Raw genomic sequence first — 11,994 nt, 5'->3', positions numbered from 1 at the left:
GTTCCTTCAATTACCTGATAAAGGAGCAATGCTCCGAGAGCTAGTGCTCCCAAATAAACCTTTTGGACTATACCCTGTTATTGTGTGACTTTTTTAACTTCAATAAGCCACTTCATGCCATTAGAATAAAAAAACCCACCTGTGGTGGAACTGGTTTGAAAACATCATTCCTATGGCAACCACCAAAACTTTATGTACGTTCAATGGATATGTTTTTAATAGCATGAACCTTTTTTTTGTATACTTGAACAGTAGCGCCATTATACATCATTGGCTTACTGAGTTTATTTTACTTGTTGGAAACACCTAATAATTTATTTCTAACTACAATTTGTTAAGTAAAGCCAGTGCTGAAGACTGGTATTCTTTGCTTCACATGTTGTCACCCACTTAGTAACAAAGAACTATTTAGGAAGATAATGTGAAAATATGTCTGCCAGAATGCATTTCCAGTTAATTGAAGCAACAAATTTGTCATCTTTACAGATATAGAGTAAATGTAGGAAGTTCATCTTACGTAGTTAGCATTCTGAAATTAAAAATGAAATCAGAGTGCAGGAAATACTCAGCCAGTCTGGCAGTATTTGTAGACAGAGAGTTGGATATTAATGCAATGAGTCCAAAATGATTCTTCGTAACTTGTTTCTGTTCCAACATTTCTTGTTTTTATGCATATTTCCAAAAGCTGCAATATTTTGTTTTTATTCTGAAATTTAAACCCTGCAACATCTGCAGTCCATTACACATGCATGTGTGCAGTGAGAATGTAACAGCCTCATTACAATCAGACAGATATTCAATATTAAAAATGATCATTATTATAAAGTATCTGAAGAAATGAACTGCATAATGATCTGTCATTATTTATGACTTCACAATTCTCACAACCTTTTCTTCCCTGTAGAGGTCAGAGCAACTGGCTGCAGCTGGATCGAAGAGTATTGGATCATGATTTGCCCAAGAAAACAGGACCAGTAGCCTTATTCTTCTCAGTCAAGTGAGTTAATTAGTATTTGCATAGAATGGAGATTGTATAATGGCAATAAATATACATTTCAAGAGAGCTCGTGTGCTTTTTCACAGAATCACAACATTGCTACAGTGTAGAAGGAGATCATTCAGCCTATTGTGTCTGTATCAGCTCTCTGAGCATCTTAACTTGGTGCTGATTTCCTGCCTTTTCCTTGGAACTCTGAACATTGTTCCTATTTGAATACTCATCCAATGCCCTCTTGAATGCCTCAATTAAACCTGTCTCCAGCACACTTTCAGGTAGTACATTCCCAACTCTAACCACTTGCTGTCTAAAATGTTTTTTTGTCACCTCAACATTTGCTAAAAAAAACATAAAACTCGCAGGAATAATGTCTTCCTATTTAGTCAGTCAGATCCCCTCAAGATTTGGAAACATCAATCAAATCTCCTCTTGGCCTTCTCCTATCCAATGAAAACAGTCCCATCTTCTCCAATTTCCAATTGACATGCTTATTCAATATTTTGGGATTTCTCTTTATGTTAGATGTCAGTCTTTTTTCATAATCTGTCTTTTTTTTCATAACGGAAGTGCCTCCCACCTAGAATCATTCACATAAATCTCATCTACACTCTCTCCACTGTGCACAGTACTCCAGCTGAGGTCTAACCAGTATCCTATACAAGTCCAGCATAACTGCCACACCTCCAGGGTGAAGATGGAATTGGATACAAACTAAACTTACTTCCTCTGTGCATTGAAAACCTGCCACTTCCGTGCAAATCTTCAGTTTTTAAAATGTTTAATTTTATTTCACTTTTTTCCAAATGGGCTGTGTGTAAAACATTAACACATTTCTCTCGTCAATGAGTTACAGTTAATCGGTGAGAAATTGTTCTTACTTGATATGGCTGAGGGCACTGGATCATGCAAAAGTTAATGGCCTTGATAAATTCCAGCAAGTGTACTGAAGAGCTATGGCTTGCTGCACCCCAGTTGTTCCTGTACAGCTACAAGATTGGCATCTACCTATAAATGTGTCACAAGATGCCGTGTGTGCTGATACTCTCACTTACATGTAACTGTAATCAGGAATGTCCGTCCACACTATTCTAGACTAGATATGTCGTCAGGTGAATTTACATGTGATGTCATGCACAAAACCCACAGCCCATGTGCAGAGATGAAGTACATGCAATCATAAAACAGGGTTTGGGAGGGGGAAAGTGAGGACATGGGACAGGAGGAAGTGAGGATGATGTAGAGGGGTGAGAGGACATAGGATTCAAGAGGCCTCTCTCTTTGGTCCCATTCTCTCCCTGTCCTAGCCCTGTTTTCCCCCAAATGAATTGTCCTCCTGAGTACAAGATGGAGCTTCTTAAATTAGTAAATACAGATGCAGCTACAGAGGGGGCAAAAGAGTTTTCCTTTAAGTGACTCGTACAGAATTTAAAGAGTGAAGTTGAACAATTTCATGGAACCTGAGAACACTTTTATAGTTAAACTTTTAGTACTTAACGCATCAGATTATCAATACATTTATGCATCAGTAAAGTTAATTGAATTATCAAACACTTAAAAACTATAGTACCAGATTACTACATAATTCCTGTGGAATTTTAGTCCCTGCATTTTTGCTGCTATAATAACAGTTCCGTGTTGAGTAAAACTTCTATTCAAATAGTAATTGTGGGAAAGGATTTGCTTATTGGGCAAATTTCTCTGACAGTAATAAATGTCTATTAATTTTGCATGTTCAAATTTTGTTTTCATAAGTTATTGTTGCTGCCAGGAGTTTTATAGTCCAAAGTAAATCAATTACTTCAATAGTGAAACTCAAAACCAGTTATTAATTCAGAAAATACGTTTTTAAAGTCTTTCTTTATTTTAGTTACGTGAGCATTTTCTCTGCCTAACTCTCAGCAAAACTACTAGCTGCAATGTACTGTACAAAATACACCACCTACAGGAATAAAAGACAAATTACAAATAATGTTCAATGTAATAGCACTATGAGACATAGCAGTATATCTAGAGTTTAATTTTTTTTAGTTCAGTACAACGCTGAACTGGCAATTTTATCCATTTGAGAAAAATGGAAAATGACATGGTTTAAACCACTGCAAGACCAAGTGCTTTGTCTTCCTGTTTTGGGACTATATATGAAAGCAGGAGGAATTGGAAGAGAGTAAACTGTAGATATGAAAGCCTACTAGACTCTCAACAATAAGGCAATTATTTAGTGCTCAGCAGGATTTTTACTGTTCTTAAGACTTCAAATGAGGTAGCCCTAGCTGCCAGCCAATCAACACTTGGTGCCATAGAGCCCCAGAGTGGAGGAGTGACTACTGAATTGATCAACACTGTTGAAGGGGGGGGTGGTGGGATTGGTGAGGGTGGTCTCCTGGGTTGGAGACAATAGTCTGAAGATCAGAAGAAAGGGCAAGTCCAGAGGCTTTTGGCAGCCATCCCCATGCCTTCCATTATGCTGCTTGATTAGTACAGGTTGTTCTGCTATAAACCGCGTTTCGTTAATGCAAATTTGCTGTTACACGACTGACGAATTGGAGAGACTGTTTCTCAAGCACAAACTTTTAAAACGTCTGTAACACAATTACATCGCCAACACTTTAAGCACTGTTTCTAAAGCAGGATTTTTATATAATGTTGGGTTGCACAGGAATGCAACCATTTTGCTATAGAAGAACTATCTGTCCAGATCAAGAGAGCCTCCCCCACCCCCCAAAAAACAAGCCTGTCTGCACTAGTAACTAGGAGAAAGAGAGGACTGCAGATGCTGGAGATCAGAGCTGAAAAATGTGTCGCTGGAAAAGCGCAGCAGGTCAGGCAGCATCAAAGGAGAAGGAGAATGTTTCGGACATAAGCCCTTCTTCAGGAATGAGGAGGGTGTGCCAAGCAGGCTAAGATAAAAGGTAGGGAGGAGCGACTTGGGGGAGGGGCGTTGGGAATGCGATAGGTGGAAGGAGGTTAAGGAGAGGGTGGGAGCGGAGAGGTCGGGAAGAAGATTGCAGGTCAAGAAGGCGGTGCTTAGTCCGAGGGTTGGAACTGAGAAAAGGTGTGGGGGAGGGGAAATGAGGAAGCTGGAGAAATCAGCATTCATCCCTTGTGGTTGGAGGGTTCCTAGGCGGAAGATGAGGCTTTCTTCCTCCAGGCGTCGTGTTGCCATGGTCTGGCGATGGAGGAGGCCAAGGACCTACATGTCCTTGGCAGAGTAGGAGGGGGAGTTAAAGTGTTCAGCCACGGGGCGGTTGGGCTGGTTGGTGCGGATGTCCCAGAGGTGTTCTCTGAAACATTCTGCAAGTAGGCAGCCTGTCTCCCCAATGTATAGGAGGCCACATCAGGTGCAGCGAATGCAGTAAATGAATGTGTGGGGAGGTGCAGGTGAATTTGTGACGGATATGGAAAGATCCCTTGGGGCCTTGGAGGGAAGTGAGGTGGGAGGTGTGGGCGCAAGTTTTGCATTTCTTGTGGTTGCAGGGGAAGGTGCCGGGAGTGGAGGTTGGGTTGGTGGGGGATGTAGACCTGACGAGGGAGTCGCAGAGGGAGTGGTCTTTCTGGAACGCTGATAGGGGAGGGGAGGGAAATATATCCTTGGTGGTGGGATCTCTTTGGAGGTGGCGGAAATGACGAAGGATGATACGATGTATCTGGAGGTTGGTGGGGTGGTAGGTGAGGACCAGTGGGGTTCTGTCCTGGTGGCGATTGGAGGGGCGGGGTTCAAGGGCGGAGGAGCGGGAAATGGAGGAGATGTGATGGAGAGCATCGTCAACCAGGTCTGAGGGGAAATTGCGGTCTTTGAAGAAGGAGGCCATCTGGGTTGTTTGGTATTGGAATTGGTCCTCCTGGGAGCAGATGCGGCGGAGGCGAAGGAATTGGGAATATGGGATGGCATTTTACAGGGGGCAGGGTGGGAGGAGGTGTAATCTAGGTAGCCGTGGGAGTCAGTCGGTTTATAATAAATGTCCGTGTTGAGTCGGTCGTCCGAGATAGAAATAGAGAGGTCTAGGAAGGGGAGGGAGGAGTCTGAGACTGTCCAGGTAAATTTGAGGTCGGGGTGGAAGGTGTTAGTAAAGTGGATGAACTGTTCAACCTCCTCGTGGGAGCACGAAGTAGCGCAACTGTTCAACCTCCTCGTGGGAGCACGAGGTAGCGCAGTAACCAGTTGAGTAAGCCATCTCTGTTTCAACCTGCCTGGAGTCTCTTTGTGCTTCAGCTTTCTGAAACCTTTATCCAATTATCCATTCAAGCAAGTTGAGAATATTCCATCACACTTGAGTTGTGGATAATGGAGAGACTTTGGGGAGAGCTAAGAGCTGAATTATTCACCACAGAATGCCCAGCCTGTAATCTGTTCTTATATATTTGCATGCTTGAATAAAAGCAAAGTACTGTGGGTGCTGAAAATCTGAAACAATCACTGAATTTGCAGAGAGAAAAATCAGTGTTAATGTTCAAGTCTGGTGTGACTTTTCTTCAGAAACCCTTCTCTCTCCACAGATGTTGCCAGATGTTGAGTTGCTCCAGCATTCACTATGGTTGTTACAACATTTCTTTGATTGGTCCTAATCTGTGTTAATCCCCAGGATGTTGATCCTTGCAGTCCAGGCAATACTCAAGCTTTCAAGAGCTCAATTTATGTTGATGTAGACAACAAACATTGAAATTGAGCCTGCCTGTCCAGAGCCATGTTCAAATGGGAGGTGGGAAGGTGACAGAGTTTTGGTACACTTCCATCTCACCCAATCAAGTTTCATTCCCACCCTACACCCATTACATCTGGGACCAGAAGATTCTGCCTTTACGTTTTAAGATTTTGCCATAATAGGACTTTTAAACATATGTGGTTCTTAAGATACTTTTAACCTTTTATTTATAGAATTCATATCCTTGTTGAGCAATGGCTTAAAGAAGTTTGTCCATAGTTTGCACCAGAGCATAACTACATCAAATTATAACTTGCCATTGAGAAACCATGTACTCTATGAACAGCTGGAGGGTCTGATATGTGGTGATGGTGGGGGAGGTCTCCAGGGCCTGGTAATATGAGTACAATTCCTTCTATTTCCAAACTATATGTCAACTTAGCACACATAAATGCTTTTTGTAAGTTGACTCTTCCCAAAATCTGCTTTATTTTTAACAATGTATCCTTCTTGTCCTATGCTGTGTCATTCCTTATCACGGATGCATTATCTGTTATCTTTTAACAATCTTTATCACTTCTTCTGGGCATTACTGCTTTGCCTCCAACATTTTTCCTCACCGATCAATTCTCCTGTCTCTATTAAATTTTCAGTTTTACCAGAGTTCATTCTTAATAAGGACTTGTCCGTAGGTTTTACCTAATACTCCCCAAACTTTCTCCTGTGAATAAAACTGGTCTGGAGCTCCATCGTGGTCACTACTGCCTCAAGGCTCAGGACCCCAAATTGAAGTTTGCAGCCCCCATCATAGTCCTGATTGCCACTTCGGGAAGCCCACTATTGTTCAATGCAATGTAAGAAGGAATTGCATTTTGAAGTTTTGTACGTTAACAATAACGGTGAGATATAATTAAAAGCCTCCAGCTTACTGAAGTCAAATCCTTTCAACTCCCTCAATGGTTCATAAAGAAAAGATAAATGGTCCCAAGGCAGTTATTCACAAAGATCATTCTGATCTCTCAGTCCCTTCACAGCTTTGTTGATTGAGACACGACGAGAATATTGTAAGTGTTCCAGGTTCAATTCCAGCTTGAGAGTCATAGAAGATTACAGCATGGAAACAGGCCCTTCAGCTCAATTTGTTCATGCCGCCCAGTTCTCTCAATTAATCTAGTCCTATCTGCTTGTGTTTGGTCCATATACCTATCCCAACCATGTACCTATCCAAATGTTTCTTAAATGAGAAAATTGTACTTGCCTCCACCACTACCTCAGGCAATCCGTTCCAGGCACTCGCCACCTTCTGTGTGCAAAAATGTGCCCTCCTGGACTCTTTTGTATCTCTCTCTCCTCTCACCTTAAACCTATGCCCTCTGGTTTTAGACTCCCCTACCATGGAGAAAAGCCATTGGCTGTCTATACCTCTTATGATTTTCTAGATCTCTATAAGGTGAATCCTCAGTCTTCTACACTCCAGGAGAAAAAGTCCCAGCCTATCCAGCCTCTCCTTATAACTCAAACATAAATGCATGTGAATATATGCACCTGCGTGCACCCCCCACACTCTATCGACCAACCCCCAAAGTTAACAGCCTTCTGAGACTCTTTGCACATGTGACTGATGTTAAAGTGTAAGGAATCACCTTTCAGCAACATATACCTTGAGGGAGATAGGGTGAAGAAAATAAATTACAGCTTTCTGAGACTTCTCAATTTGTCCTTCATTAAAAAACATCAGTAGTGAGATTAGCTGAAATAATTTCAGATCATAAAAATAAAATCCAATCATCTCATTCCCCTTTTACTTCCAATGATTTTCCATAGCTTTGTTGAATAAAAACTGGGAGATCTTTAAATTAGACTAGATTGCCCAAAGCGTGAAACAGATCCAACAAGTCCACACCAACCCTCTAAAGAGTAACCCACCCAGACTCCTTTCCCTACATTTACCCTTGACTAATGCACCTAATATGATGAGCAATTTTACATGGCCAATTCACCTGACCTGTACATCTTTTGGAATGTGGGAGGAAACCAGAGCACCCAGAGAAAATCCATGCAGACTCTGGGACAATGGGCAAACTCCACACAGATAGTTGCCCAAGGCCGGAATCGGACCAGGGGTCCCTGTTGCTGTGAGGCAGCAGTGCTAACCACTGAGCCACCATGCTACCCCAAATTCTTCTCTTATAGTTTTGGATTTAAAATTATCTTTAGGTTTTTCAGAACCTGGTTGATCACTGGGGAATAACACAACCTGCTCTATTCATCTAACTACACTCTTGGAATAATCTTCAGCGAAACAGACTCAGCGAAACAGACTTGTTCGCTGAGATCTACAGCTAACCACTAGGAGGTGTGTGTGAGCGGATGCTTTCCTTTTAAATGTGTAAACATACCTTGTTACTGACTGAAAATGGTTATGTAAACACAGAAAAGAGGTCACATTACTGTTTTTGAAACTTCTTTAATATCATGAGTTATGTTTATGAAAAGATGAATAGCAAAGAATATTAATTATTTTGTTGCTTATGAAAATGCAGAAATTAAGTCATTTTTCAATAATTTTGTCTTAGGTTTTACATTGAAAACATATCATTCCTAAAGGACACTACCACTGTGGAATTATTCTTTCTGAATGCAAAATCCAGCATTTACAAGGTAGGAATGTTTAGCCAAAGTTTCATTTCTCAATGTACCTTTCAAATTTAACTTTCCTACAATCTTGTAAAGAAAAGTTAAAGAAGTGTTGTTGAATGAGACACATTCCAAATAAGAAAATTTATGATTCAAACCTAATCTATTTTACTTGCCTCAAGAATGTATTAGAGTGGGATTTCCCAGGTGTTTCTCACTGTTCTTCTTGATCTATATTAATGTCTTGGGACTGCAAGGTACAATTTTTAAATTTTCAAACAACACAAGTCATGGAAATATTGTGAACTGCGAGAGGGGTAGTAAGAGACAGTAGGAGGACATGGGATGGTAGAATTGGTGGACATGTGACAGAGGACATTTAATGTTGAAATGTATAATATACATTTTGATATGATGTACGGGGAGACACAATATTAAGTAAAGGATGCAATTATAAAGAGATTCAAGGGTAGCAAAACTTGGTAATAGAGTCAAAAGAGGAAATTCGGTCCATCATTTCTGTGCCAGTCATCAAGTATCCATCTATTCTAATTCCATTTTTCAGAACATAGACATTGCATGCTATGCTATAGCAGTTAAAGTGCTAATCTAAGTAGTGCTTAAAAAGAGTTATGGAGATGTACAACACGAAAACAGACATTTCGGTGCAACTCATCCATACTGACCAGATATGCCAACCCAATCTAGTCCAGCACCCGGCCCATATCTGTCCAAACCCTTCCTATTCATATACCCATCCAGATGTCTCTTAAATGTTGCAATTGTACTAGCCTTCCACCACTTCCTCTGGTAGCTCATTCCATACACGTTCCACCCTCTGCATGGAAAAGTTGCCCCTCAGGCCTTTGAAACCGAAACCTATAGCCTCTAGTTCTGGACTCGCCCACACCAGGGAAAATACTTTGTCTATTTATCCTATCCATGCCCCTCACGATTTTATAAACCTCTATAATGTCACTCCTTAGCCTCTGATGCTCCAGGGAATACAGCCCCAGCCTATTCAACCTCTCCCTATAGCTCAAGTCCTCCAACCCTGGCAACATCCGTGTAAATCTTTTCTGAACTCTTTCAATTTTCACAACATCCTTCCGATAGGAAGGAGACAAGCATTGCAAGCAATATTCCAACAGTGGCCTAACCAATGTCCTGTACAGCTGCAATATGACCTCCCAATTCCTGTACTCAATACTTGACCAGTAAAGGAAAGCATACCAAACACCGCCTTTACTATCCTACCTACTTGCGACTCTACTTTCAAGGAGCTATGAACCTGCACTCCAAGGTCTCTTTGTTCAGCAACACTCCCTAGGACCTTGATGATTCCTGCCTCTACCACCCCAAGGGCTTATGCCCGAAACGTCGATTCTCCTGTTCCCTGGATGCTGCCTGACCTGCTGAGCTTTTCCAGCAACACATTTCCAGCTATGATTCCAAATAGTCACTCCTCTCCAAGGCAAAAAGTGGTGAATTTCTCCAACCCAAGCAACAACTCAGGGAATCTTCTCTGTACCTTCTCCAGTGCAATTTCATCCTCCAATAGTGTGGCGACCACAATGCATACATTACTCCAGGCATGGCCTAACTACCATTATTTACAACTTTATTATAATCTCCTTGCTCTTGTAATCAGTGCCTCAGCTAATAATAAGTATCCCATCTGTCACCTTAATATCCTTGGCTACTCTGTTCCTCTGATTCTCTGTATTTCCTAGGGTCCTACCATTCATTGTGTACTCCCTTGTCTTGTTAGTAATCCCAAACTGCATCATCTCACACTTTTCAGGATTAAATTCCATTTGCCACTGTTCAGCCCATCTGACCAGCCTGTCTATATCATCCTGGATTCCAAGGCTTTCCTCCTCATCACCAATTTTTATGTGATCTATGAATTTATTCATCATACCTCCCACATTTACATCTACACCACTGGACACAGGATTCCAGTCACAAATAACTACTTTCACTCACCTTCTGCTTCCTGCCACTAAGCCAATTTGAGATACATTTTACCAAATTGTCCTGAATCCTATGCACTCTTTGCTTCTTAGCCAGTCTACCATGCAAGACCTTATTCAAAGTCTTGTTCAAGTCCATGTATTCTACACCAACTGCACAATCCTTGTCCACACACCTTGTCACCTCCTCAAAAAATACAATCTGATTTGTTAGACATGATCTCCCCTGACAAAATTATATTGACTGTAAACAAAATATTGAAGACAATGGGGCAAGTTGGGGAAAAAAATTAATAAGGCATTGCTTTTCGGGACTTGAAAAGTTGAGGCAATAAAACCAAGAAACTATGATAAAACAAAAGCAAAATATTACAGATGCTGGAAGCTACTGCAAACCTTGATAAAAATCTTGTTTGACCTTTCAACTGGAAAATTGTGATGACCTCTGAGCACTTTATGAAGAGTATGAAAGCATTAGCGAGAAAGTGCAGAAAGATTTATAAGAATGGCTCAAGGAATGAGGGACTTTACTTACATGAATAGATCAGTAATTCTTGGTCAGTTATCCTTGAAAAGTAGAAAGTTTAGGGGGAGTTTTTTTGGAGATTTTCACAATTGTGGGAGTCTGGACAGAATTGATAGAGAAAAACTTCTCCCATTGGCAGAGGAATTTGGTTTTCATTACTCACCTTAAATCAAAGGCAAAATGAGGATTTTCTTTTGTAAAGTGAGTGATTAGGGAATATACTGCCTGAGAGTGAAGTGATTCCCAAGGGTATTGGAAAAGCACCTAAAGAGACAGAAACTGACATGATACTGAACGATACTTTCCGAGTTGTACTGTTAGCATACAGTGGGTCAAATGGTCTCCTGTACTGCAACCATTTTTGGATTCTATTTTGGAGTATGCAGCCAAATTAATTTAAATTTGGATGTTTGAAACTGGCTGTAAATTTAATTTGGTGACAACATTGCAGCATATTATCACCCATGGTTGATAACTTTACCAAAGCAAGACATGTCAATATTTATTGTGTTGCAAAATAAAAGTTGTTTTATTTGCACGAGAAAAATGCAGGGTGAGAAAAACTCAACTAGCTCACTTTAATCTAGAGTCACCCACATTCATATTTCATAATAGCCTTCGATCCCACAACTCTTGTTCACTCTCTACAGTTGGGAATGCTGAATTATCAGTCTCCCTAGAAATTCAGTGGGTGTTGTTAACATTTCTGAGTCCCTCAATTCCATTTGTCAACTGATATGACTCCAGTTCCTTCCTTAATTAGTTACTTTCTCTGGAACATGTTCCATAAATCCACTTTCCCATAGGTTTGGGGAAAAGAAAACATTTTAACCTTTCTCAGCACTTACGAATTTTCTGCTTGACCTTGCTGCCATACTTAAGATGCTTTCTCACAGAAGGCAAAGGAAACTCTGAGTTGTTTACTCTGTTAAAATTGCATTCACAATTGTCTCAGCAGGTAAGTGACCTACCAGAACAATCAATAGAAGTTTTGTATAACCAGGCAACATGGTGGACTTGAGTCAGCATAAGAAAAACAGAAAAAAAAACTTTGTGAATGTTGTTTTTAATAAAAATTTGAGAAATAATGTAACCATATGTGTATTAGGCGAATGAGATAAAATAATCATCTGTTAGATGTTATTTAAACTTTCATTCTTGACATCTAGCTTAACAAGCATTTCTGTTTTTCAAGAAAACAAAGCTTGCCTTATTTTA

General features: G+C 40.6%; 1 protein-coding gene across 6 annotated transcripts in view; it reads left to right on the top strand.

Moving 5' to 3' along the window:
- frmd4bb (FERM domain containing 4Bb) overlaps window positions 1–11,994 on the top strand; it is a 377,863-nt gene that overhangs the window by 207,327 nt on the left and 158,542 nt on the right. For all 6 annotated transcript variants that reach the window (XM_087994437.1, XM_087994436.1, XM_087994435.1 and 3 more), the window contains exons 4-5: window positions 905–997; window positions 8,214–8,298. In XM_087994437.1, coding sequence (XP_087850563.1) covers window positions 905–997; window positions 8,214–8,298 — 178 coding nt within the window. The remainder of the gene's footprint in view (window positions 1–904; window positions 998–8,213; window positions 8,299–11,994) is intronic.

Source organism: Chiloscyllium plagiosum, unplaced genomic scaffold (assembly GCF_037043375.1).
Source record: "Chiloscyllium plagiosum isolate Xiang-an unplaced genomic scaffold, Cpla_swu_hap1 HiC_scaffold_14, whole genome shotgun sequence".
NCBI lineage: Eukaryota > Metazoa > Chordata > Chondrichthyes > Orectolobiformes > Hemiscylliidae > Chiloscyllium > Chiloscyllium plagiosum.
This window is presented reverse-complemented; position numbering and strand designations above follow the sequence as displayed.